General features: G+C 45.4%; 1 protein-coding gene across 8 annotated transcripts in view; it reads left to right on the top strand.

Moving 5' to 3' along the window:
- gek (serine/threonine-protein kinase gek) overlaps nt 1-22,561 on the top strand; it is a 336,626-nt gene that overhangs the window by 268,600 nt on the left and 45,465 nt on the right. For all 8 annotated transcript variants that reach the window (XM_055071676.1, XM_055071677.1, XM_055071678.1 and 5 more), the window contains 4 exons: nt 4,608-4,771; nt 5,611-5,776; nt 9,006-9,110; nt 21,602-21,682. In XM_055071676.1, coding sequence (XP_054927651.1) covers nt 4,608-4,771; nt 5,611-5,776; nt 9,006-9,110; nt 21,602-21,682 — 516 coding nt within the window. The remainder of the gene's footprint in view (nt 1-4,607; nt 4,772-5,610; nt 5,777-9,005; nt 9,111-21,601; nt 21,683-22,561) is intronic.

Raw genomic sequence — 22,561 nt, forward strand, 5'->3', positions numbered from 1 at the left:
TGAATCTACCCAAGCATAATTTTTCTTGTGCATGTAACGAATTAGTGCCAAACATGCTTTAAATATAGTTGTAGTTGTGCTTAGAGCTGAATCAGCGTAATCAGTGTGCTAAAGGTAATTTTGGCAACAAACAAAATTACCTTTAGCAGTCTTCTATATGCATTGAGTTCAATCTGCATTGATCCAGGCATCCTAAAGGGAGCACATGGTATGGTGATTCCGAGCATTACTTCAAAATTACTTGTAGAGTGCTCAATATCATCATCATCATCATCATGGTTACGCCCACTGCAGGGCAAAGGCCTCTCCCATACTTCTCCAGCTACCCCGGTCATGTACTAATTATGTTGTCCCTGCAAACTTCTTAATTTCATCCGCCCACCTATCTTTCTGCCACCGCCTTCTACGCTTCCCTTGGAATCCAGTCCGTAACCCTTAATGACGGTCGGTTATCTTCCCTCATTACATGACCTGCCCATGCCCATTTCTTTTTCTTGATTTCAACTAAGATGTCATTAACTCGCGTTTGTTCCCTCACCCAATCTGCTCTTTTCTTATCCCTTAACATTACACCCATCATTCTTCTTTCCATAGCTCGTTGCGTCTTCCTCAATTTAAGTAGAACCCTTTTCGTAAGCCTCCAGGTTTCTGCCCCGTACGTGAGTACTGGTAAGACACAGCTGTTATACACTTTTCTCTTGAGGGATAATGGCAACCTGCTGTTCATGATCTGAGAATGCCTGCCAAACGCACCCCAGCCCATTCTTATTCTTCTGATTATTTCAGTCTCATGATTCAGATCCGCGGTCACTGCCTGCCCTAAGTAGATGTATTCCCTTCCCACTTCCAGTGCCTCGCTACCTAGGCTCAATATGTGTTAAAGGGACACTAAAGGTTACCAGAAACTCAAGTTAAAGTGGTAGAGCAATGGTCTAGAACGTCTAAGGCGTCAATATAATCGCGAACAGAGCTTTAGTAACCGAGAAATTGAGGTAAATGCATGACACGATTTGAGACCCCCCAGCGACATTCCGGTACTAGCCCGATGACGAAAGCACTCCTCATAATTTGTGTTACTAATACTCAGCTACTCGTATTAAAAATATCATTTCATTTGATTATAAGACGGAAAAAAATGCTACTTGTCTACGTCTATTTGATTCTAAGAAAAAATAACATTTTGAGGTTACCCTTCAGTAATATGGGTGTTCGAAAGGTTTCGTTTTCGCTCGACTGTGCGCGCTCGACTCTGCGCCGCGCACGCTTTGGAGTTTCAGTAGTTTCGTTATCGCGTCGTGCTGTGAGGGTTCTGTTGGCTCGCGAAAGTTTCATTTGGAACAAGCAGCGAAAATGCCACGTCCATGTGATGTCGTGGGAAGCCCTCGTTGCTTTCCCGCTCCGGAGAGCCGGTGTCGACGCCGGCAGTGCGAGCCGTCAGCAGCAGGTCGCGCTCGTCGGTGTTCAAATCGCTGAAGTTGAGCCCACCATCGCGAGCCAATCTGTCGGTGTCAGGGTCCATTGCGACGAGCGTCGAAGTTTGCGTCATAGAATGAAGTAGCAGCTTATGGGTGTCTTGCACTGGAGTTTGAGGTATAGTAGCGGCACCTGGTGGCGGTGCGGGAAACGACATCTGGGTCGTGCCAGCTTGGGTCGTATTGAGCCCGGCTGTGGCGAAGCACGTTTCTAGGCCGAGTTTTGCGTCGATTTGCACTTTTTTATGCCCTGTTGCAAGTGCGAAAAGGCTCGTCACTTCTCACAGACCACGCCGACCACGCTGCGAGCTCGCCGCAGCCTATAGTTTAACGAAAACGGACTCTCCGTGTGCCGTGGGACGTAATGTGGGACGTAATTCGTTTCTCCTTCCTCTAGCCACCATACTAGGGTCCCTAGAAATACTTGCTAGTCTGGCCTCCGCCGGCTGCGGTGGGGGCTGCTGCTGAATGATCGCCGCGGTGGCGCTGCGAGCAATCGGCGTGCCATGCCAGCCGCGGCGTCTGCTCTAGACGCGCGCGTCTCGCCCCGCGAAACAAATTCACTGCGCGTGTTGATTTGCCTTGCGCATGCGATTGCACTGTTTTTTTATTTGATTTTAGCTTAGCCGTGGTTTTTCAATGTGCACTTCCATTATTGGCGTAGCGGCGCAAACGATTTTTTTATTGCAAAAAATTTTGGGCGCGTACCTTAGAGTCGAAGGTGAAACGAACCCGCTTATTTTTACATCATCTCCTCCTTTCTGAATACTGCTGCCCATCCACGTAGTATAATACCGCCTTCTGAGGAATTTAAATAAGAATTCCTTGCATCAAAAACATTACCCAGGATTCTAAACCCCCCGACCGTGTATGCGCGCAACAGTGCGCTATTGACAGCGCCGTTTTCATTCATGCTATTGATCCGATCTCAACTTCTACGGACTATATATGAAGTTAGAAGGCAGACTGAGCACTGGAAACTTCTAGATGCACGCACAATTAAAACATGTAAGATGAGAACCTGAGCCCTGTAAATCACGTGCTTTAGGCAAACTGCAGGAACGCGTTTCGTAGTGCTTAGGCAACCGTGTTACAGAAGTAATGAACACAAGCATGCATTCTAAGTAGTTCCTTCGAATCACGTGCGTGGCAAAATAGGCTTATTAGCCCATGCTATGTAGGTAACACGTACTGTCAGGGAAAAGATACCAAAGGATCACTAATGTAATGGAGAAAATAAAAACCGTTGTTGAACCCATTTATTTTCATCACTTTGCACTCAGGCTGCCCACATTTTTGTTTTCACCACCTACTGGCATCTTCTCATCTTTAACAGCTTCAGCTGCTCTTTCTTAGCTGCCCTCTCAACATTGATAGACTTTGTGTAGAAGCGCAGGCGAAGCAGAATATAAAATTTCATTATGCCATTAACCATTTCACGTCCATGTTTCACGCAGGCCAGAGACGGAACGTTTACATGTTTTAAAAAGTCAGCGAAGTCAACAATGCTTTTTTCGTGCAACTTATTCAGACTAAAATAAGTAGTGAAGCCGTCTTCAATACCCGCCGTGGTTGCTCAGTGGCCATGGTGTTCGGCTGCTGAGCACGAGGTCGCAGGATCGAATCCCGGCCACGGCGGCCGCATTTCGTTGGGGGCGAAATGCGAAAACACCCGTGTGCTTAGATTTAGGTGCACGTTAAAGCACCCCACGTGGTCGAAATTTCCGGAGTCCTCCACTACGGCGTGCCTCATAATCAGAAAGGTGTTTTGGCACGTAAAACCCCATAATTTAATTTAATTTAGGTTGTCTTCAAGGACGGTGACAATTTTCGTCAAGGGACCAGACGGATAGAGTAAGCCACCATTATCAAGGTTTGCAGTGAAAGCTGCAGCCTGATCGTTTTTTATAGCCACTGCTTTTTCACTCGTCAGGGCTGACGCACACTCTATGCAATGGCTTTTTTTCAGTGCTTTTCTAGCTATGTAGCCTGAGATATAATAAATTAACATCTCGTGGCTTTTTCCTGTCACACAGGCACTGTGGTCAGACGTAATACTTGTACGTGTAGCACACGAGAGCAATGTAGTTTCTGCCTCATTGAGCGCTCCTTTATCAATAAGGCTGTCGAGAATAGCCAGCATATTCTCGCTGCTTGGGTGTTCCTTAGGCACCGAAACTAAGGACGTTACAACTTCTGGTACACAGGGGAATTTTCACTTCCTTGCCCTGAATCACAGTCTTAAAACTTCGCTCAATAAAACACGGTTCGACGAGCTTCTTCGAGCACTCTGTCGCCGCGTTATATGTTGCACTCCCACTGTCGCCTCTTTTCTGCGTCCTTTGGTGTCCTGAAGAGGGAGCATTTCACCTTGCAGGAATGGTAGCCGCTCTTGCATCTCGGCACGAAACACGTGCTGTCGAGCTTGTCACGTTGCCTAGACATGACGCGATCGCACATCTATGAACGCACGCACACCAACACACACGAGAGTTAGTGTTCACGCATTTGGAAAAACAGAACAGTATTCTGGGCTTGCGACCAAAAAGCAGCACGCAACACTTCCGCAGCCACGGCAGGCACCGCACGACCGTCCCTTTAGGCACAACGCTCCGATTGTGTGCAGCGCCCCCTGCGCATTCATCCGAGGCGCAGCCAACCGGTTCCGTGGGGAGCTCTGCGCGAACGGCAGACTAGCAAGTATTTCTAGGGGCCCTAACCATACTCCCGCTTTCGCTCTGCTGTCGGCTCTGTCTTGGCTCTGTTTCTGGCCGCGCGTTTGCGTTTTGCGCAGAAAAGCCGTAGCGCCGTCTGCGGATGCCGTTCTACTCACCGATGGCGCAACGTCACTATGAGACCATGATGTCAGTACTCCTTGATCGGAGGGCGGGCGATTTGAACTGCGCTAGAGGTACGCGGACGCTTCAGAACGCATTTTCTCTTAAAATAAGTCTCTCCTTGGCACGAAACAAGCGTTTCGAGGTTTCTGTGATGGTATTTCAACAGTCCACGTTGACTTAATAGTAACCTTTAGTGTCCCTTTAAGTTAAATTTGCATCAACCCAAGCATGCACAAAAGTGTGCAATTGACAGGGGTCCAAGTCATCCTTGGATGTGGCCATGTTTCTCATGCAGGCAAGCAGCGGCATCTGCGCTTGATTCCTGTAGGCGCACTTGATGGGCACGACGTGGACTGGATCAAAGTGGCCGACACGAAGGGCTGCACCACCTTCTGCACTACCCACATGGACCATGGTGGCACACCCACCTATTACTTTTGTGTCGCCGTCAAGAAACAGGTTCTCACAGCTTTCTGCATTTGGTTATTTGACAGTGTTCTTGAAGTATTAACAACAGGAACAGTGCCATTTGCAAGGAGCAGTAGTGATGTCACAAAAGCACTTGCTTCCAGATGCACTTCTGTTATAAAGCAGGTTTTGCCGTCTGCTACTGTCCTGAGATCTCTAAATATTTATTTCCTTACGTAAACACAGTGTCATGTCGTTTTGTGTTGATGCACAATGCTGAACATGGTCTGAAAAAAAAAAGAACAGCTGAATTACTGAAAAAATGCTCCCCGGGGTATTTTAAGCCAAATGCCAGATTTTTACTTCAACCACAACTGACCGTGGTACCAAAAGCCTGCCAAAAAATGACTATTACCATTGCAACAGAGGAGCCAAGCATACAATGCCCCAGAACTACTTGTCATTAGGCTTAGAAGCTTTGAAGATTGAGCTGTGATATTCAGAAAAGCGGGCACAATATGTTTAGCTCATGGATTGGAAGAGATGTGCTCAAGTAATAGTCTAGAGTATTGATTGATTGATTATCAAAGAAAAGAACTGTAAAAACTATGGTTACCTTTATTTGATGCTAGTATAACTCTTGGTTCCAAAAACATTGCCATATTCCTTGGCCGCAACTCCTAAATGATATTGTGACCCTCAGTGTCATCCGCTTCTAAAGCACCAGCTGTGGACTTTTGTTTTACCTCTTTATATGTCTGTAAAACTAGTGTTGCCCATTAACAGTGTGAGAACATGAGGAGCCTCAACCCTGAGCCAATGTTTAGACGAGTGCGCTTGCCGAAATGTTAGCTCTGTTCTGCCCTTATACTGTCAATAACTGCCTTCAGGTCCTAGTTCATCAGGTGAATCGAACGAAGAGCCGTCACGGCGGCCGACAGGTCATCAGTGTTCCCGGCGTGGCCCAATGTCTGGACGTCTGGCAGGACCGACTCTGCGTTGGCCTCCCCTCCCTCTTCTACCTGTACAATCTACAGGGCACCACAGAGCCCGTCTGTGAGTGGAACCATCAGTTGACTTCTGTAGCTTGTCTTATTTGTAAGGGTTGTTTGAATGCCACACTCTCTAAATTTATTCTAATTTAGTTATTTATTTACTTATTTTACCCTGAGGGTCAACAGGCATTATAGAGGGAAGTGATTAATAATGATACAGAATAGGATAATGAATTTAAAGAATGTATAAAAGTATTGCTAATTATACAGTTAAACGTCGATGTAACAAACTTTAATATAACAAAATTATCGTTAGGACCATAACTTTTCATATCCTCTTGTCCACACAACACCATGTATTTAGAACCTCAATATAACGAAGTGTGTTTGCATGCGATTTCAATATAAAGAAATTTCACTTCCGCCGCAAAAGAATGCCGAGACAATAAATGGAAACTTCCAGGACACATTTGGTCAAATGACTGAAATACAAGCGGCTGCTTACAATCGCACCTCTCCAATCGCGCACAGCGCCACAAGAGCCACCGCGTAAGCGGAGCCGCGCTATGTCCGTATAAAGTCCAAGTTCGATAAGATCCTATCACCCCCCTGCACTGTGTGCTTTAGGTGCCAGTGTAAGTGTGCGAAGGTGAAACAAGATAGATGATGGCTTTACGAGTGCCGCCTTCCCACACGAGTAAAGGCAAAGAGGGGGAGGGGAGCGAGCTCGGGGTAACGCGATCAAGCGCGCTCGACGGGCAATGTGGTGTGGGGGGGGGGGGGGGGATAACTTGGCGGGCTTTGCAATTTATGCTGTGCACTCCACCTTGGCTGCGCATGGCTGTAAGCACGACTGAGTGCATACGCAGCCGCCCACGCTGCTTTAGAGGTAATCTGCCGCGTGTGCAAAGAGTGGGCGGGCCAAGACGGTGTGGCATCATGTAAGCTGTCTTTGGAGGTTGCATATTTACTCTCAGCTTTCGGTGACCCGTTGGAGTGCAGTCTATGCTATCAGACGCGGGGGCGGAGTGCACGCAAAAGCGTGGCCGGCTTCGCTTAATTTGTATTGCTGTTGTGAAGATATCGTTCGCGTACGTGGCATGGAACTGTATAATTCGTTGCCGACTCCCAAATTCGTCAAACTGAATGGCTTTCTCATTCAAACTTGCTTTTCTCGATTGCCCGATAACTCAGAAAATTTTGCCACCCCTTTCCTTGTAAGAAAAATCAATCGGCAACTGTACTTATTTGCATAAGAAATCGAATTTGACTACAACAAAATTTTGGTATAACGAAGCAAATTGCCGATTTTACCTACTTCGTTATATCGAGGTTTAACTATACAACATTAGCTAGAACAAAATAAGGGCCCAATAGAGAATGTCACAAAAATATTGCCTAACAATGAAATATTATCTAAAAAAGAAACAAGCATGACAAAGAAATGTTACAAAATATTGGTTAATGCATTCACAAATTTGTCATGGTTTGGGATTGTTACTAACTGTGTGGCTAGACAGTTCCAATCATTAGACGTTCGTGGTACGTAAGTGTGCAGAAATGAATTGGTCCTACATACCTGAATGCCAACCCTTTGGGCATGGTCTACATGACGTGAAATATAATAGGGAGAAAGGACAAGCAGATCACACAGGCAAGGATAATGATATAGTTTGTGAAAGAGGCTTAGGCGGAGCATCATGCGGCATTAAGCAACGGAAGGTAGTTGGTTAGCTTTCATTAATGTTATGCTTGCAGTTCTGCTGCATTTATTTAGACAGTATAAAACGAACCGAGTTATTTTGTACCATTTATAAAGATTATATTAAGTTAGTTTGATACGGATCACAAATTTGCACTGCATATTCAAGTTTGGTGCGGATGAGTAATTTGTATAACGTTAGTTTAGACAGGTGAAGGTGAATGCAAATCTTTCAAAAAGTATTGCTTTCAGTCATCAATGTATACCAACTTGTCCACACCTCTAGCCTTCTGAACTTCTTGCTTCCAATACTGAATCAAACAATAAGTACCTTTTTTTTTTTTATCGAGATAACAATAAATAGAGGAGTCTTGGCACTGCATGCTGGCAATGGCTGCTCCTTCTCATGCAATTTCAAAAATAATTAGGAACTTATGTATGCATTGTAGTAATGGACAGTGAAGCCAAGGTAGGCATAAGGGAATTATCTGTATTTTTTTAATTGATAAAGTCGAAATAATAAGGAATAGAAAAATAAAAGCGGAATTTGTCTTTTCTTCCACTTTCACGGTTTATGTAATTGTATCCTTTGCTTTGAACTTGTGAGCATTGCAGATGCCTAAATTTGGCTTCGATGGAAGACACGCCTCGTTCGAGGTGGCTGAAACACGTTTTGCATGTGCTTCTCTGTTTTCGTTGTATATTGTGAACCCCAAAAATAAATGAACATTCTGTGAGGAAACAAATGGACTGCGTGGAATTCAAGACAAGTACATAGACAAGGACATAATCACAAGCAGTGCGACGAAAGACATACATTGACGAGCGACAAAGAATAAAGTTAGTTGAAAGTTAGCGGTTGTCCATGTCTCTTACTACATCCTTGTCTTGAATTTCTAGCAGTCCATTTATTTCCTCACGGTATGAACCAACTCGCCCAACAACCAGTCTTATTGAAACAAACATTCCAAGAATTTTCAAGAAAGAGCTAGAGAGCAGTGCTGCCCATTTACCTTTGCATCTGTCTTTCTTGCCTAATGTGATGGCCACAATGACCTGCTCTTGCTGCAAATTGTGCCTCTATACTGCTTTTGTTGGCCCCTACAACAGATACGAATGAAAGGGCCAAATCCGTGAAGCGTTAAGATCAGAAATATTTATCCTTTCTGTGGACGTATTAAGTTTACGCAGCACCGAAGACACAGATCTGTGCAGGAATGCTGGTGGTGCCACCGTGTGACACTGACATGACTAGGGTACAGAAAACTGTAATTGCAGTGACCACATTCTACCCATATACTGGTGCTAGGGCATTGGCAGTAGTTATCATCAGTGCAAAGGGTATGCATCCCCCCTCTCCCCTTTTCTGCAAGCACAATGACAAGCACAAAACCTTCTAACATGTTGGGGTGAATAACGCATCACAACATGGCACTACCAACACTGCTGCTTAGGTCTGTGAGCTGGCACTCTGCAATTCTGTAAACTGTGATACGTTTATTAGCAGATGGTTTAAAACTCTGTTGGGGATACATCTGCACTATTCTACAGTAATTTTGTCATCTGCTGTTTGCGTCGCAACTTGCAGGTTTAGTCCAGCCTGACAACAACCTGTCTTTCCTCCACCACAATCCTATGGATGCCTTCATGGCTGTGGAACTTCCGAACAATGAATACCTGCTGGTGTTTAGTCGTAAGTAATGGCACTTCTACTTTCAAAAAGGGGCAATGACTTTAGCTATACTGCTAAGTTACACTACTGTAACGTCAAAAACGCCAGTCTTACTGTATACAGAGGCTTGTGTAAGCCAGAAAAGACGCAAAAAATGACAAACAGGTGGTGATGTAGCCTTGTATTTCCAGCACTAGCTGCTCGTCACATCATGTATTTAGCTACATCTAGTTGAAGCTGCTTAATAGCTTATTGATAAATGGGGGTTGCATTCTATTGTAGTGGAATCAATGACTCGGGTAGTTTTGAGAAGCCTTAATGCAGGGAAACTGCCCATACAGCATGACATCATACCAATGTACTGGTGCTGTGGTTTAAGCATAAATTCAAGGAGTGAAAGCGTAGACGTTTTTTTTCACCGATGATCAACCTTTTCCCAACCAATAAATGCAAATATTGCCTTGAAAGGAACTGATGCAGTGTTGCTCTTCGATGTCACTTTCAGTGTTAACTTATGGATAGTAAATTTGGAGGAACACTTAATTAGTTTAGACTGACCAAATATCCTTTCAACACTAATTTTCATTAATTTCACGGTAGGAGGTTGGTTAGCAGAATAGAAAATGAAGATCAGACTTCAATTTTTTTCAATTTCTTGCTGAAACCTCAGTACCAGCTCATCAGTGTGACATTGTGAATTTCAATGTGCCTTCTTGTATTTAGGCCTTTGTGGGGCAGTAAAAGTTCTCAAAACTTGCCAAGTACAGTCTTCAGCTACTTTAGAATACAATGTGGCCTATTTTTACCGTTAAAAAATTAACGAGGCTTAGGCAAATACTCTAAAAATCCATGACATCATGGTGATCTGGTTCAGGAACTTCAAAGTGATGGCAAGGTAAATATACCTGGTAGCGCAGCTTCCATAGAAGCCTATACATTCAAAACATGGCAGTTCTTCGGCAGTTCATGGAGCTTAGTGCCATCTGTGTGACGAGGGAACACTTCTTGCGAAACAAAAAATAATGCGATGTCATATCCATTAAAAACAGAAGTGAAATCATTTTGTTCTCAAAGGTGTGAAACTTGTTTTGGTGGCCTGCTATTAAGCTGTATATTTAAATGCCCCGCCATTTAACTATATGGCCGTTTCGAGCTTTCAGCGCGGAAACCAGTGCAGCAGAAGGTCAGCTGCACGGGTGTCGAAATCGCACCCCTGCACAAAACATACCTTCTTTGGAGGCCAACGAAAGCTTTGGGTGTAGAGTGCTAGTCCCATCGTCAGACACCAAGCCTGTCAGCCAGCGCAGTGGCGTGAAAACAGCTAAAGTAAACAATTATCTGGCAGTCGTAACTCACTACTTTGGACTGAACAGGTTAAGAAACTGTGAAACTACCCATGCCACTAAATTCAGACACACATTGACAAGCAAAACAACACGTGTGAAGGAGGTGTATTGTAACCAAAATAACTTTACGAGCATGCCTTTCTGCGGGCTTCAAGAGCTGTATTGCATTGCAGTCATCAGCACCACTTATGGTAGTCACTGAAAAAAAAGGTATTTATTGATTATTCTTGTTGTACTTTCCTCTCCCACCACACTATATAAAAATGATTATTTTTGTCGAATGAATAAGCTGTGTCTTATTTTAAATAAAAAGTTTTTTTGTTTTCTTTCCCAATGTTTGTTGACACCTCACATAGTCGCCCATCAATCGCTGCTCCCATAACCACCCTTTCTGATGTCAGTGACAATTTGTCCTGAACCGCTTTGTGCCCGAAGCTTCGTGACCTATTTGGATCGACCTTGGTTGCGTGGTTGCCATCCTTCTTTTGTCTTTGCATCATTTCAGGGATATCAAGCCTTCTCACACGGTGTGAGTGGCTTTTTTAGTATATTGTAGAAATGCAATCCACCAGTACAGCTGGGCTTATTTTTCTCTTTATTTTCCCCTTGTAAGGTTTGGGTGCCGTGGTCTCAGAGTCGGGCGACACACCAAAGTTTGCGCTCGTTGCCTATGCTGCCATTGCGTCTTAAAAACAGGTAGCTGGCCTGTGCTACCCGTGCATTGGATGGAAGCTAAGCGGACCCACGCCGTCATCCATATTACCTTGACAAGAGTTGCTTCTTTGGTGAAGAGTTGCGAGGACAAGAGGTTGGAGGAGCAGAACAGGTGGTTTATTCGATAGGAGAATTGGAGCAAACTCATTTACAGGTCAAGGGATAAGATATTTGCAGGAGTACCGAACACAGTACAATTTGTTGACTCTTACCATGCAGCTACATCATTCTTGGAGCATAAGCTACATGATGTTAGCATGCTAAATCATTCAGGCAGGCTTATCAATCACAGGTAGGCTTGTGCAAATATAATTTTTTTTGGCTTTAAGCGAAGTCGAAGCAAATAGTAATTAGTGGCAAATAATTTCGAAGTGAATAGTTCGGGCAATTCAAGTAGTGGGATTTGCAGAAAACCTTGACATGAGTGCCAGATGTTGACAAATCTAAAGAAATTTGTTCTTTACTTGCTTAAAAGGTAGGGGCATGTAAATACTCGAATATTACTGAATCGAATTGAATAGTGAAGGTAGAAATAATTTGATTCACGAATTGCATATTCGATTTTTCAAATATTCTATATATTCAGTGTAGAGACTCATGGAGTGCCACATGTCACATGTGCGCGGTGTTTGATGCCGCCCAAGCAAGCGTTTCACTTCATTTTCAAAACAAAAGGAGCACCGAGAGTGCCATGAATGGGCCGCCCCGGCTGACGCAGTAGTGGACTTTGTCATATTGTGAGCACTCTCCGACGTTGACGCGGTGCCGGGATCACGCACACAGCGCCCGAAATGCTACAATTTGCAGAACGGCGCCGCATCGGCCGGGTTCGCCTCTGTCGGTGAGGTTTGTCCGGGTCGACAGGACTGATAAAAATGATAACACGCCGTGGACAGACAGAACGGCAACAAAAGCAGCATATATTACGTTAGCCGTCTATATGCACACAGATTGCGTTGGATTGCAGTGGCGAACTTCATGCTGCTTCAAACAGCCATCAACCTAACCCGCACGCGTGGTCTCGAAACTGATCACTGATGAGCCATCCATATGAACACATTAGTGGCAAGCACTCCGTGACAGCTTGCGGACCTTTTACCACATTGGCCAACGACAAATGTTCGTCACAGCCACACTGCCTTGGCCATTAGGCCTAATCAGCGCTGCTTCCTCGGGCGACATCATCCGCGACTAAAGCTATGGTTTGGTGCCGAATCAGCTTAGATCTATTTGCAGCAGCTGCGTGACGCTCTGAAGAATCAGCAAACGGCCTCGAAAACGACGTTGAGTGCACGCAATGGCAACAAAGTTATGCATGGCTGCCATCTTTGCAACACACTGTACGGCGGCCTCTTGTTCACGGCGCCATTCGTAGATACACATCAGTCTATTTTTGTAGCTTAGAGCAACCCATCACAAGACTATAGCTTTTGATTTAGATGGCGGATGCGAAAGTGTCATGGCCAGTTGCATGCATTTGCGCAGATGTTGGATAAGTGCGGGGGAAGGGGGGCAGTGAGTGAGCATCGCGCAAAGTTGCCGTGAGCCTCGAAATTTCAGAATCCTTGACAGATGGCAAGAACGGCGCGGACAGCTCCTGTGGAGGACGTGTGGAGCGGTGATCAATTAAGTCACTTGATGCGCTGTCATTTAGTCTGTCGTCCAGGTTGGCCTTAATGTAGCAACCGAGGTTATGTCCCCTATGACAATGTGTGAGTCGGCGAGCAAAAGGCCTGAGAACCGTTTGGACCAATGGCAGGAGCCAAAAAACTTTTTTTTTCTTCTTCTTCTGACCACGCAGCTTGCAGCTCGAGCCACGAGACACACGCGCCGGAGCGTGCCATATGTAAAAGGTGGCCAAAGAAGGTGACGATGGCTGCTAGAAGGCTCTCCCCTTTTAAGAAAACAGCAGCAGTGTAACGGTGCTCAAAAAACAGCCTTTGATGCCGGGCGATCGGGTAGATCCGTTGTTTCAGCGGTTGTGGAATCACTGAACGCGAATAATGATGACAAGGTCGCTAGTTTGACTAGTTTGACCTTGTACATCGCCACAACTTCTTCACATCCGTTGAGGTCGATAGTAACAGCTTTTCTGTCCGCTTGAGTACCTTGAAAGGGCTGTCATATGGTGGCATAAGATATGATTAGATGCCTTCACGCCGTACGAAAATGTGGCTCACTGTAGGCATGTCTTCATTCGCAAAAACATTTCTTGATGATGCAACTCTACTAGGGCAAGGACACAAATGTGCAAACAGGAAATGGAGCTGCTGAACATAGCTGTCTGGGTTGGGTGTGGCAACAGTAGCTGGTGGGAAAAATTCACAGGGCAGCCACAACGTTGTACCTTCCTTGAAAGAGGAGCGCATGCCTAGCAGGATGAGAGGAAGGTTTTCAGCCCAAGAAGAGTGAGCCTGGTGGGCCATCAAGGTGGCGTTAAGTTGACAGTGAAGGTGTTCAACCATTTCATTTGCCGATGGGTTATACACGGTAGTATGAACGTCGCAGACGCCAAGCAGGCACGTGAGTTCTCGAAAGAGATCACGTTCGAACTGTCGGCCGCGATTGGTTGTAACGGCGCTGGGGCACCTGAAGCGCGAGATCCAGCCACTGACAACGTTGAAGCCACTGTAAGTGCCGTTATGTCAGTGAGAGGAAAGGCTTCAGGCCAGCAGGTATAACAGCAGGTATAACGGGTTGATGGGCAGGCTGTGTACCTGAAGCCGAGAAAATAGCAGGCGCAAATAGTTGCTATGCTGCTCGGGGGAAATATTAGCCACCAGAAGATCATCAAGGTATGCAAAGACAAAGAGGAGTCCCGGGGTGACCTCGTTGGTCAGCGTCTGGAATGTCTCCGCAGCATTTCTCAGCCCGAATGGCATGTGGACGTACTCAAAAAGCCCGATTGGTGTTGCAATTGCAGTCTTTGGGATGTCTGCTGGCTTGACAGGGATTTAATGGTAGGCCTTCACAAAATTTCTCTTGCTGAATATTACTGTTCCAGCTAGGTTGGCTGTGAAGTCATCAATGTGGGGGAGTGGATAGCGATCGGGTATGGTGCATGCGTTGAGCGCGCGGTAGTCGCCGCACGGGCGTGAATCCCCTGTGCCACGCTTTGGTGCCATGCGGAGAGCTGAACACCAACTGCTCGATGAAGGACGTATGATAGCCAGTTGCAGCATGTGGTTTAATTCTCCCCTTGCGATGGCAAGGCGGTCACCAGCAATGCGTCTGGGTCAGCAGAACACTGGGGGGCTTGTGGTGACAATATGATGCGTGACATTATGACGTACTGGCAGCTTAAGATTTAAGGCATTGTGAGGGCTGGGAAGTCTGACAGAATTGAGGCAAGCGCAGATGGTATTTGGGGTGCCCTTCTAGTAGTTGATGTCATAGGCGTGGATGCCTTGTACTACAGACGTTGTGATAACCTACCTGCCGTAAAATTGGGATAACCCTTCTGTATTTCGGAGAATAACTGGAAAGCAAAAATTTCTATGCAATAAATAAAAGATTGCCACAAAACACAGGTCGTCTATTAAGCCAAGGTTATTGGTATTCCATACAACATAATATCACCAATTCATTAGCTTTAGATAAAAAGAAAAGCCCTTGATGCTATTCAGAAGAAATTATAACGACTAAAAGAATATTTTCTGGACCTTCATATACTAGAACTGAGCTGTTCAATCAGTGCTGGCATACTAATATGGTGTTCCCTTTAATAAGAGTAGAGCGTACTATATATCTTGGTTTCTATGTACCTAAGTTACTGACAGCTTGCTACATTCTTGATATGCAATGCTAGGAGACTCTCGTGCATGTGCAGCACCGTGTTTTCTTGTCCAAAATTCATAAGCATTAAATTTTGTGAAAATTTTTTTGATATTCAATTCGATAAACAGACTTTCTTTTTCTGGATTTGATTCAATATGTGATTCTATATCTAATATTTGGTATTCACATACCCCTACCAATCACCGATGGGCACCAAACTTCCCACGGTAGTTCACCGTCCACCGCTGCACCTGCCTTGGCTGTTAGGCATCACCCAGCGCTGTTTGCCGGGTGTGGGCTACCAAGGTTACCGTCTCAAGTATAGGGGTATTACTCAAGCTTGCGCATGCCCACCTGACCCTTCTCTGGATCGCACCGCGCTGGCAGAGTGGCAGTCGCTCTCTCGCACTTTCGCAGCAGCCCTAACAGTCAGGGCTGTGACCCTTAAACCACGGTTTGCAGTGAGTTGTGACCGCAGCGAGTTCAGGCCAGGGGGACAGGGTGAGTCTTTGACTTAAGATGTTTATTCGCCTTATACATGTAGTTACATGTAATCATAATAATCGCAGTTACATAATCAGCAACGGGGCGGAGAACGGTGGTGGGGAGGGGCACTGGCCTCCCTGCCTACATAGTTTTCTCATATCAGCTCTGCCGTCCCCTTTAATTTTTTCATGCAACCCGGATATAACAATGGAATTTTCGTGGCACTTGAATATTGTTAAAGTGGATTCGACTGTATATACTACTGAGAATGGTCTCACGATCACAAAATCAGCCAATAGCGTTGTTTGGCCAACTGCTTTTGATCGACAATGTGGATTCGAGAACAAGCGTCTGTTCACTGCTTTGAAACGAGATTGTAATTTCCCTGCTGCATGGCAGTGCAATAATATTTGGCTCACATGTACACAGGAGCCTCATTTACAGCTCAGCAACAATATTTTACTATGTTGAAAAGCTGTTTCAGGGCCGCTTTAAGGAGTGGCTTCAAGGCAGTAAGCATTTCACTATGAGGTGTGGTTCCACAGGAGCGCTTGCTGCATTGCCATGAAACCACCTTCAGGGGCAAAGTTCTCCGCCATCAGTATTGCCGACAAAGTAGAGAACAGAGCCGCTGCCAAAGATGCGACGTGGTCGATTCGTACATCCTCATATGAAGACTGTTTTGCAATGATTTGGGCATTGTATGCAGTTACTACCACGAAATATACACACTTTTTTTTTTGTATGTATGTGTGCATTAATTGGGGATTTGGCTTGTAGGCGAGAAAATGTGTATATAAGTTTGTTTCAAATACCTCAAAAACTTCGAATACTGTAATTCGAACTGAAGCAAATATTGAATATAGCATAATAGTCAATTGAATATTCACACAAGCCTAGAAGCAGGTCACGTCATCATTGGCCAATCCAATGACCTGTAGCCATCGCAAAACACTGCCTCTGAGGAGGAGAAGGTCCACACAAAGCACGAACGCCATCCCCGTGCTGTTCGTGGAAAGGGGGAAGCAAGTACACCAGACACATTGCTTCACCGATAACCAGAGAGAGGTCAATGACCCAAGCTCACCAGAAAGTAAAGCCACTACTTGTGTTGGCATCTTTAGCTGAAATCCTGGGAAACTTCCTGTCTCGCTCTCAGGACAAACTCCGTCAATTTGCAGGGTATCTACCAACCGGGAAAACCAGGAATTCTCAGGGACTTTGAATAGTCTGGAAATGCTCAGGGAAAACTCGGGGAATTCGTGTTTCTAGCAGGGAAAATTAGCTGTAATCTTATTGAAAAGGAATCAAAGTCACAGTAATGCTGGCTCGCTTGAGTAACAGAGGAATTGTAAAGAATCTGCTTTGACACTGTGTCGTCGGCTGCAGGAATTGGCAGTCTACAGTCAACGACTAACTTTCCGCTTCGCGGCACCTTCACCTACCCCATACAGTCGATGTGTAAAAAATGTCTGAAATTTCGGATGCAAGAACCCTTCGCCGTTCGATTTTCCAGATTTTTTCAGTGACCGCAGGTCCAAAATAGCATTAATCAATGCCACCACCGCTGCCATTTTGATTACCTCGCCACCTTGAATTGGTGCTCTCACATGCAGATCTGCCGGCAGCCGTAGCCACCACCGCGGTAACGCTAGGCCTAGCTGCTTCAACGTTCATTAGCAAGCTTCTTGCTGTCGGGCGCCACTTTGCAAAAAAGTTAGCGTCCCCTGTCGTAGGCCTGAGGAAGCGTTCAGGCCGCTGGGGGAGAGAGTAGAGAGTATTTGTGTGGAAAACATTTCCTGTCGTTGCCTTGTTGCTACCTGTGCCATCGAGTTTCATAGCGGGAAATTCAGCTTGCGTTGTTTGTTGGAGGAAGACGATGATGGAGGAAGACTGCATTCCGTTTCCTTTTTTGGACACGGGATGGACTTGCGACTTTTTGCGATGCTCGATCGCCAATGACCAGGGGTGGAGCTCCCTGCACTCAACAACCGCAACCATGCGTCAGGCACATTGTGGTTGGACATTTAAAAAAAAGGGTTGCATGAAGAATTTTATGCTCAATCTGAGCATCAGTGACCCATAAGTGCTTCTTGTTCAGGCAGCTTGCAACTACCCCATTGGATTTGAAATCTGTAGATTCACTCTTGGTTTTCTCTTTCTGCAGTGTTGTAGAACCTCAACTATATGCATTACGATGCACATTTAGTGCTGTGCAGACTGTTACATGTATGTATTAAAGCAAAGCTAAAATGAAGTTCAGGGATGAACTGGATCGAGTGGCTTGGGTATATGCTAACACACACAACCTGTTGCATCATCAGCTGTCAAAGCTGGCTGCATTCCATTGGCTAGCCTTTGCTTCATAGCGCTCACTTATCTCGTACTTGGGTTGGCAGCATAGAATGATCGCGGACTTTGCACCCTATTTTCCAACAGACTGCATTTATGTCATATAACTTGTCGAATCAAGTAGCCAATCTATGTGCTATAGAATGTGTAGGGGCATACGAGACAGTATGACATGATTATCAAAATAATCGTTAGCAATTGATTTTCATTTCGTCTCACAATAAACACGCGTGCATTAGCTGGTGCGTGCACATGCACATGGTTTAAGCTAGTGATACGCCAGTGGAGCGAGCCCATGTGCTGAGAGCTACGAGCATACAGCGAGCACGAAAACGCGCTCTGAAACCACTAGCCGCCACTGCTGCGCATATGCCACACTGCAGTCACTTCGCTGTCATTAACGTGCTTTTACGTGCCTCTTTATCCTTTATCAGGCTGCAGTGCCGCTGCACTGCACCCTGACCGGAAGTTCGAGTGTATGTGAAAATAGTTGGCACGTAGTCAGGGTGGCTAGAAAAGTTTGGAGCTGGCCTAAAATTGAAGAAGGGCAGATATTAATACAAGGGACTCATTACAGACCAAAATTCATGATGTATTCCTGTTATAAAGTGCTTGCTGCGAGTCGAAATCCTCGAGTTACCAAACTGAGCTTTCCGCATTCAACCGCTTTACGGTGTTCACCCATGACGCTCTTTTTAGTGGGTACCGCTACTCGGATGAAAACAAGTAAATAATAAAAATGATGTTATTCTTGCCGTAATAATTCGTACATCCATACGCGACGCAGTGCGCTGGCATGGCATTCAGAAACGTGGACATGGGAGCTTGCCTGAGCGTGCTGGAATTCCCAGCCAGGTGGGGAGTCATCTGCTAGCTTTCCAATCGCACGCGGCGCGCTCGCGCATGAGCAGCAGCTTTTTTGCAAAGTGCCCATTAAATAATTCGCCGCGGCTAGCAATGGTGCCGACTCGGCTTTTGTAATCCTCGACAGTGGCTTCGAAGCTTGGAAAACACGATGCGTTGCAATAATGCCAGTTCCCGAAAGTCAACTTTGCTTATTGTAGCACTGCTATGCGGTGAAGCATAACAAGTGTGGGAAGGGGCAATTGTCACAGGACACAGTATGTATTCGTTAAAGGGTCCCTGAAACGGTTCGGACAAATTTTGCAGACGCGTAGGGTACAGCTTAAGTATAACATTCGCGCCTCAATTTAAGTGAAGCATTACCCATTAATAGAGCTACAAGTGATTACAAGTTACCCTCCTCCCCAGCCATGCTTTCCCTCCTAAACTCGTTCGCCGAGCCATCGCGGCTAAGCCCCGCCCTCACTGGTTCTGCATCACGATGCGACGTCACATCATCCACTTCCGGTTGTTTTGTAGCTTGCCCCCGCCCGCGCGAAACCTCTCCGCTAGCCGCTTGGCCGTCGACCGCAAGCGAGAGCTATCAAAGCAGCGTGCGTTGCGAGCATTCTGTCGCAGCGCCGAATGTGTCTGGTATTCCATTAACCGCACACTAGCGGAATGTTTCGATGGAACGGTGGAAGCATAAACTCAGGCTGATCAAGGAACTTAAGCATAGATGTACGGACCTTGCACGGTCCGGACCGTACGGACCGGACAGATCTAAGGGGTGGCTGGACCGTGCATGCCTGATCGGCGTGCACGGTCCAGCCACCCCTTGGCGCAGAGGTTAACCAGCCAAAGAAAGAGCTAATATATCTCTAACCAAGTGTAAAACATTTTAAACATTTACAAAAACAATGTGTTAACGATTACACTCCTGCGAAAAATTTACACCAGCAGCAAAAAAGAATACATTTTGTTACTGCTACTGTGTCTGGTTGAGCTCTATGCCACCAGGCGGCTGCACCGTGCAGACCATTCACATTTGCGCTTCTGTTCATCCCATGAAACGACACGCAAGGGGACATGGCCAGGCCCTGTCCCTTTTGCACTTGCGTTTACCCTAATACCGGACTTGCGAAATGCTATTGCGTTAGTAATCTTCCACTGTAAAGTGACGGCCGCAACTGTGCAAATCCTGGCGCCGATCGGACAGCGGCAGTCCGATACGCTGCAGCCAGTCTGCTCGTCTACTGGCTTGCAAAGGGGCACGATGTCGCAGCTTGATATATTGCCAGTCGCTACGTTTGCAGTCCACAACGCAACAAAGTCGAATCATAGCGCTCGCGAAAAGACAGACCAACACTGACAGCGGAGCTCTCGTCAAAGACGGAGCACGTTGTAACACAAGCAGACGACACTTGCTGTGTGCTGGAAGTGCTTAAGTGTACTGAAAAAAATTTTTTGTGCATCCCCTTTATGTTACTTTCTTTTTATAAAAACAAATTGACTAACATTTCAACTATTACGAACATCATTTGTTTACCATAAAGTCGGAAAAATTATCGATCACGTGCCCTGGTCAGCCAATTGGATAGCTCGCCCCACTGACGTCATATGGGTGATTTGCATCATATGGGTAGGGGTGGCTTAAAATTTCGCTGCGCAATGTGCTGCGATCGGCAGCGATGTGCATTTTTTAAACCTTATAATAAATTACACGCTTTACACAAAGCACTTAGATGCGTCAATTAATGATCAGAAGGACCTACTCTTACGACTCAGCACGTTTGTTGAAAATCGTCAAAATCGCTTCAGGGTCCCTTTAATTATACACGCATGCACCTGCCATCTCCTGTCACAGTACGAGCTCCGATATGCCTAATAAGTGTACTGGCAAGCATTCAGAGCTTTCTTGGGTGGTGCCTGTGGCAATTTGAGCCCTTAAGGGCAGTAAAAGACATGCATTCATTTTTTTCGAGCTGTGTGATTTTTCAGACATTCTCGCGGCCCCTAGGGAGTCCGAGAAATCAGACGTTGACTGTACAACTAACCAAGACGATGCTTCAAATGGTCCGTGGGGTGAACGCTTGGCGGAAGGAGGACGAGAACAGAAAGGACCTACGCATTGAGGAATGAATGAGAAAGGAAGCATGCCATTGCTTCTTTAAAGGAGTTTGAGCTCACAAAAAAAAAAAAATAATAATAAAAAAAAATGTGTTAGCTGCTGCCGATATGCAGGTGTCCCTCATCCAAACCAAAATAAGCTCATTAAAGCAGGGATATGAAACACTGAGGCCTTGTGTGCGGCCTGAGAGTATGTTAGGACAGTTGAGGTGTACCTAACAGCTGTTGAGACAATTTCACTTGCGCCAAACTTCGCGCCTTATATGAATGAGCTTGCTATCAATTGGTAAAAATAGCTCATATTCGAAAATATTTGCTTTTGTATGCATCTCTTTTTTATTTGTATTTGAGAATGTTTGACTCAATTCGCAATGGGTTTTACTTCTTTTCGAAGGTATTTTATTTGCTGTGCATTTCACTGACCCCTCCCTTTTGTTTTCTTTTTGATCAAAATAAACACTACTACTTATTATTAAAACTGGATTAAGTCGCTTCCTTTTTTTATTTTCAAGATGCTTACTGGAGAGTGACAGCATCTGTTTACAAGGCGTCAGCCCATCTTGACATCAAATAAAGTTCTGTTTCTTCTTCTTCTGTGTCACTCAGGGAATTTTACAAAGCCACTCAGGGAAAACCTGGAAAACTCAGGGAATTTGGAAATGTCAACTTGGTAGACACCCTGAATTTGCCTTAGCTGAATGAGAAGCTCTCAGGTTCGCAATGATGACACACTTTTCCGTAGGAATGCTGAAGTTGTTAACAATCCCATGACCCCAGCATTTTGTCTTTGGCCAAAACGCCAAATGTCACACCTTAATTGATGCTATGTATAAATCATGCCATCCGCATTTTTTATGTCACCAGAGCTGGGAGTGTTCGTGAACGGCCAAGGGAAGAAGACCCGTGACAAGGAGGTCATGTTCTCTGCTGTGCCCCTGTCAGTCAGTGAGTCGCTCGTTGCCTGTCATTCTTTTCAACTCTCTTGTTAGCGTTTCTGAGTATGTTGAGCTGCCCAGCAAGGTTTACTTCGATAGAACCATACAGAAAAGTCACCATTGTTGTCGATGTCAACACAGAACTGCCGGCTGGCCTCTCCCATAAGCAGTGTAATCAAAGGCATGGGTGAACGGATGCTGATGTACCAGCGCACGACTTGTGTCCTCAGAAAGGTTGTAATGCAGCAGAGAAACTAAGAATGACAGAATGAGTGTGATGCTTAATCATGCATTCTGCGTGTTGAATTGCAGTTGTGCTGCTCGTGGATTACTGACATTGGTGCCAATAACCATTGAGCTAGAGTCATATGCAATGATACATCTTAAGTACACATAATCAGTAGAGCGCAAGGCCTTGAGTATGCTGGCAGTGCGCTCAGTATATTAAGATTATAAGGAGTTAGTTGGCAACACTAGTAATACCCATGTCACACGGGCATGCACAAACTCCTTTAGGATAAGGGGACCTCAGATAAGTTCTGCTTGTGTCACATGGCCAATAACAAGTTATTAAAAGAAGCCACCAGAGGTGCATTCAGCAGTGTTCGGTTTTTTAACTAGTACAAAAACGCAACTTCTGATTACGCTTGTAGCTATTATAAACGCTCCTTCCGTAAAACGCAAGTTAATCAATATATTTGAAGTGCAAAACATACAACTCATTAAAAATAAATGTGTGCTTGCTAAACATAGCAGTGCTGACAGCAACACTAGCCACCTTGTACTTATCTGTGTGTTTCATTGCAGCCTGGTGAGTAGGGTCTGTGTTCTGTGACCCGAAGTGCTGCAACTTCTACTCAAAACGCAACATTTTGTGCACGATGACCTC

Source organism: Dermacentor andersoni, chromosome 7, assembly GCF_023375885.2.
Source record: "Dermacentor andersoni chromosome 7, qqDerAnde1_hic_scaffold, whole genome shotgun sequence".
Classification (NCBI taxonomy): Eukaryota; Metazoa; Arthropoda; class Arachnida; order Ixodida; family Ixodidae; genus Dermacentor; species Dermacentor andersoni.